This window comes from Merops nubicus, unplaced genomic scaffold (genome assembly GCF_000691845.1).
Source record: "Merops nubicus isolate BGI_N331 unplaced genomic scaffold, ASM69184v1 scaffold8323, whole genome shotgun sequence".
Classification (NCBI taxonomy): domain Eukaryota; kingdom Metazoa; phylum Chordata; class Aves; order Coraciiformes; family Meropidae; genus Merops; species Merops nubicus.
In genome coordinates this window covers 49,120-55,233 of record NW_008599537.1, presented here as the reverse complement: position 1 = coordinate 55,233, position 6,114 = coordinate 49,120, and the positions used below count along the sequence as shown (strand labels likewise).

At 37.6% G+C, this 6,114-nt stretch overlaps 1 protein-coding gene across 1 annotated transcript in view; it reads left to right on the top strand.

The window, feature by feature from the left end:
• Window positions 1–505: 505 nt before the first annotated feature.
• Window positions 506–6,114, top strand: part of LOC103770162 (sodium- and chloride-dependent GABA transporter 3) — a gene marked incomplete at its 5' end in the record, with an annotated part of 49,517 nt that continues 43,908 nt past the window's right edge. Inside the window, one exon of the mRNA XM_008937412.1 lies at window positions 506–640. Within this exon, the coding sequence (XP_008935660.1) occupies window positions 506–640 (135 nt within the window). The remainder of the gene's footprint in view (window positions 641–6,114) is intronic.

Here is a 6,114-nt window from a genome sequence, read left to right as displayed (position 1 = left end):
CCCGTTGTCCTGTCACTGGGCACCACTGAGAAGAGTCTGCCCCCATCCTCTTGCCCCCTGGCCTTTAGCTCTTGATCAACATTGATCAGATCCCCTCTGAGTCTTCTCCAGGCTGAACAGCCCCAGGGCTCTCAGCCTGTCCTGGGGACAGAGATGCTCCAATCTCCTGAGCATCTTCATAACCTCCACTGGACTCTCTCCAGTAGTTCCCTGTTTCTCTTGAACTGAGGAACCCAGCACTGGACACAGTGCTCCAGATGTGGCCTGACTAGGACTTTGAAAGAGCATGGGGTATCATGTACAGGCTCACCTGTCACAAAGAGAAAGAGTAAATAATATACTTAAAAAAAACTACTCAGTCTCTCTGAAAAAAAGTTATTGACCTTTCATTTTTCCTCCAGAAAAAGATTTGTCTTTTATCTAATAGCAAAATGGATGTGGAAATGGGGTGGTTTTGTTGCAGTTGGGAGAAAATATTTTTCTAATGATTGCTTCTTCTTGCTAGGTTGTATATGTAACAGCCACGTTCCCCTATATCATGTTGATGATTCTTCTGATTCGTGGAGTAACGTTACCAGGTGCTTCCGAAGGGATAAAATTCTACTTGTACCCTGACCTTTCTCGACTGTCTGACCCACAGGTAGGATCATGGTTCATGTCTTTATTTTCCTCTCTGACTGTGAAAAACTGCAAGTTTCTTCATTTTAAAGTTTGAATACAGGTAACCACTGGATAATTATTCGTCGTTAGAGATCTGGACTTGTGGATATGTCTTTAAAGCCATTGCTACCTCTATGTATTGGAATACGTTATTCTTTCAGCAGAAAAGTACCTTGGTTGATAAATCAGAATTTTTGAACGTGTTCAGTTGTGGTTGCTGCTCTTGCCCTTGATTCAATAGAAACAAATTTAACTGAGATTTATCCATTTTGTGGTATTTTGCTCAATCCAAATCTAAATCTCTGTCAAGATCAATAGAGAAATTAATCATTCAGATGATTGTTGTCTTGAAAGCAAAAATAACTATATACAACGAAGGAGGAATGAAGTACCCAAACCTGGGACTCTGCCTTTTTTTTGTAGTTTCCAGACTAGAGGAAACATGGAAATACTGGATTAAGCTGATTTGCTTTTCAGTGACAGAAGAGTACAATAAAACAGTTATTCTAGATCGTTATGTCTGGTATCAAACAGGGAAAATGACACAAGCTCTGCTAAACCTGACAGGTTGCAGACAGCATTTTACTTATCTAGTTTGGCAATGTGAAAGACATTACACAGTGTTACTCCTAAGGCTATTACAGTATTAAGTGGATGCTGAGATGGAGATAGAAGGGAAATTTTGGAATTTTTGTCAAAATGAAGTTTTTTAAACAGCTTACAGAAAATATGTCAGCGTAATTTTTTTTTTTAATCCTTTGTTTACTGAAAATGTGTATTTTGTTGCAAAAGACAATAGAGAAGCCCTTCAGGTTATTTCATTAAAGTGTCTAAAATCACAGAATCATATAATGTTTTGGGTGGGGTGACATCTCAAAGATAATCTAGTTCTAGCCTCCCTGCCACAGGCAGGGACACCTCCCACTAGACCAGGTTGCTCAAAGCTACACCCAACCTGGTCTTGAACACATCCAGTGATGGAGCAGCCACAACTTCCTGGGCAACCTGTGCCAGTGTCTCACCACCCTCTAAATAATGTCATTTTTGATGGACTTTTAATTACCTTGCCACTTTTTGACTTCACAGTGTTTCCATCATCTTATGTCAGTGAGATGAGAAGCAAAAGCAAAGTTGTAGAAGTGGAGTTAGAACATCAGTGCTGTGCTATGGATTTCCAACAGCCAGGTTGCTTGGAGAAAGCCTCAGTTCACTGAGAACTTAGCACAGTGGCAGAGATAAACAGCAGCATTCTCTGGCACACACCCAGTTAAATGTTTGCAATGTGTAGTAGACTCTGATGATAGTAAGTATAGCAAGCCAGTCCAATTTCAAGTCAACCCCATGTGTCTTAACTCATTTTAGCAGACACAAGAAATATGGCTGTCATATGCTGATCTGAGAAAAGTGTGACATCTGTTTTTGTCCAGTTTTCGTAAGTGTTTCACCCCACTGTGTTGTTCTGATAACTGGTTAGCACCTGCCTTAACAAAAAGTATTCCTGGAGTACTCTTTTTTCTTTTACCACACTGTGATGATTCCTTCTGCTGCACAGAGGAGGGATGGACCCAGTATGAACGGAAGACAGTCCTGCAGCTCAGATGTTGATTCATCCACTTGCCCAGTGGCATGAGACAGATTCCTCTTAACAGGATTTTGCCCTGTATGTGGATTTTTCACATGCCACCAAAACCCGTGCTTCTGTTTATCATTGAAGGAGGGCATGTGAGCTTAAGCAACGGTATTGTCAGGCGACAAGGGGTTTTATATGCCTATTTACTATCCTGCTTCCACTTGTAAAGAAATACATTGTTGCCATGACAATTTCCAAAGCACATAGTATTAGTCTAAGCAGGCTGTGAAGTACAAAGCACTTGAAAGACACGTGTCCGTGTATCTGTTTGTCCCACACTTGTAGCTCAGCTGATCCTAGAATGTCTTTGGGGAAGGCTTAATGAATTGCTTTCAAGTCAACTTACTCCTCAGTCTCACTGAGACTTCAACTGACACACTGCTGTACTTCAGCCTTAGTGTTCTAACTACCTTCCACTAGGAAAGAAGCTGGAGTGGACCGTAACAGAGATTGTGAACATTCATATAGGTAATTTCATCAGAGTCTGCATGACAAAAAGGTCTTAGAGATTTATTTTTGTGTTTAAAAAAATGCTACTTCATTGAAATGGAAATATTTTGTTGAGACTAATCAATTCAGAATTTGAAGAAGTGTTTCTGAGTTATGGGATCTCTGGTCAGTTTTCAAGAAATAAAGGAAGTTTAACTTCACAGTCTGAAAAAGAGAATTTGGCATGGCTTATTTTATTAAAAAAGAAAAGTAAAATGAAATTGGTTAGGCTTTATTGGAACTTTTAGTGGTAACAAGGTAGATACATAGACATTTTCCATTTTGTGGCCATGTAGGACTAATAATATTCAAACCCAGAAATTCTTGCATCGGAAACCCTATTCGATAAGCCTCTTCTCAATTTGTTCTAGAGATTTTTGCCAAGAAGCAAATATGGGACAACTGAAGTAACCTTGATGTTTATGCTTTTTTTTTTTTTTTTTCATTTTTACTCTTGTTTATGTGGATTTACTCCACAATACCAAAGCAATAACACATGTGTACGACTAAAAGTTGTTTTCCTCTTCAGCTGGAAGACTGTTTCAATAATGTTCCAGGAAGACCACTGTGTCTGTATTAGGAGAGTAGTATCTGAACCACAGTGCCAACCATGTTTACTGTGGATTAAATAAATTAAGTTTCTCTTCAAGGCTCACTTCAGTTTGAAGTTCTTGAATCTTTTGTCTTTGTGTAATTTGCATTCCATGGTTCATTATAGCTTTCTAAGCAGCTATTCATCTGTCTTTTCAGTTCCTCTTAGCTTTCAAGTGCTGTGTTCTCTATTTCATTTTTATATTCTATCCTTTCAGCAGACTGAATCCTCTTGGTCTGAAAATGCCATCTTTTGTCCTGTGTATCTGTAGAGCTCGTACCAATGACTTTTTGTTATGATAGTGGAGTATCATAGTTAAGGTTCAGAAATGCTTTATCAGCAACAGTAAGGTCTCTCTTGCCTTCATGCTCAAATTGGCTCTAAATATGTCTCACAATCTGGAAGATACAGGTGCTGTTTATAGCTTAAATATGGGGTCTTCCCTGAGTTATAACTCACACAAAACAAGTATTTTACCAAGTCTATAGGATTGTCATTGTTTTTGTGTGCAAGTCTGACTCGGAATACAGTTCTGGTTGTCCTTCAACAGATTTAAATCATTTAATATATAATTGTACTTGTCTGTGGTACTCACTGCTTCTTTTGGCAAAAACATTTGGGTTTACATAATGGAATTTTTCCAACATTTGTGTATGGAAAAGGTTAAATTGATTAGGGACTATGAGATGTAACAGTTCGATGGATCAAGGAGCAATATTATGGCAAACGATCCAGAAAACACATGCATGTAAATTTAAACCCTGCTGTAGCAGTGGATTCTTAAAATGAGGAGAAAAACAAAAATAAAAATAAAAATAAGGCCTTGTTTATTATGTGCTTGTATGGTACTAACTGACTGAGTTACAGGGTTATTTTTATTTTTAAAAATATTACTTTAATCAAGGTATTAATTATAACATCGGGAGGGGTTAACATATCAACACAGTCAGAATTGTGTTCTCCTCTGAACACTTGGTGCTTTCCAAAATCTTGAACAAATGTAATTCATCTGGGTGTTGTGACTGAATTGCACATAAGTGTACATTTCTCTGTGGAATGAATATAGGTTGTACTTTATCTTTGATATGTGAATGTTAAGTACGATATATAAATGACAGGGCAAATTACATATAAAGTACAGGAAAACCTTGCCCATCACAGAACTCATTTTAAATTTCTCTGATCTTTTATTTGCAGTAGGAAAGTGTTAAAATTGCAATAAAATTCCTGATGGCAGAAAGGTTTCTATAATTCACCACTAGCAGCTCAGCTGTGAGAGTTCAACAACCAGTAGCTGTGACTGTGCAGGGCTTCCAAGTGTTTTCTGTAGGTGTTCTTGCAGTGGGTACACCTCCCAGTTTGAACATTCTGCCTGCTGGAAGAACTATTTACTTTGATCTTTGTGTCAAAAATGTCTTTCTTCCTACATTTTCCTGTGTGGCACTTAGGCTAAGTTTTCATGGACTGTGTGTTTATAGACAAAAAGAACATTTTGGTACATCAGATACCTGTCTTAGGGAAAACACGTTTTTTCTGGTAGAAAATCATTCAGAATAAATGCATGTTATTTTTTTTGCCTTGAAAACAGTGGTTTTCATTACATACTCCTTAATTTTCCAGATTAGCATGAGTCAATTTTGCTAGTTACTCGTTCCTGAATATCACCTTAGTATGTTTGACCGTATATGTAAAATCATACTTTTAAAAAATGCTACTCAGTTAAACTGTAAACAGGAGCTATCCAATTAGGCTAATTATAATATGCATACATGTGAGAGACATTTGGGAACTCTGTGTAGGTGTGGTGAGAACATTTTCTTAAATCCTATTCTGAAAATCCAAACTGGAAAAGTATTTGAGAATTTATCTTCCCTGAACTTCTTATTTCCAGTGTTTACTAGAGCAGAGTTGTTTAAGTGATGAGAGCTGCAGCAGTAATGCCACTTGGATTCTTTACCAAGAACTCTTCGTAGCAGGTGAAGAAAAGACTCAGATAGCTTCAGTTATAGTAAACGCAGCCTCGGGAGCAAGCAACTCTCACAATTGCACCGCCACCTTGAGGCAGAATGAAATGGATGTTTTCAAAAGCAAAAGAAAATAATTCCTATCTTTGACAGTGAAGGAAGCTGCTGTTTAAACAGAAGTGTTAAAGCTCTTCTTTAAAAAAAAAAAAAAATTGCAGATGATTTCACTTTTAGGTGGTTTCATGCTCAGAAAATCAAGGGGACTATGAATCAAGGGTTTCCTGAGCAGTGGATTTTAGACCAGTAATGTATCTATATAAGCACACTGATCCTTAAAATTAAATCCTAAGAATTTTCTTATGTTGGCAATGAAATGATATATAATTGCTGGAGAGTTTTTTGATGCCTTTATTTGGTTGGAATGTGGCCAATGAGAAACTTGTAGTCTAATGAGAAGCTTAGTTCAGAGGAGGGGTTGAATACTAGATGGTAGGCCTAGTTCTTCGAGAAGAGGTTCAGAGACAGGTCACGTGTCCTAAATCTTACCAAACTTTTAGTACGGATGAGTCTAGTAATACCTTCATCAATTTAATGCATTTTTGACCAATATAAGAGTTTGTGCAGCCATTAAAAAAAAAAAAAAAAACAAACCAACCCAAAACCCAAACATACAAAAAAAACCCAAATGGCAACTGGGAAAAGATATTAATAATGAGAAAAGGAACATGTCCAGCTCCCATCATTCTCATGCAGTTCTGCTAAGAGCTATGGAATTCACT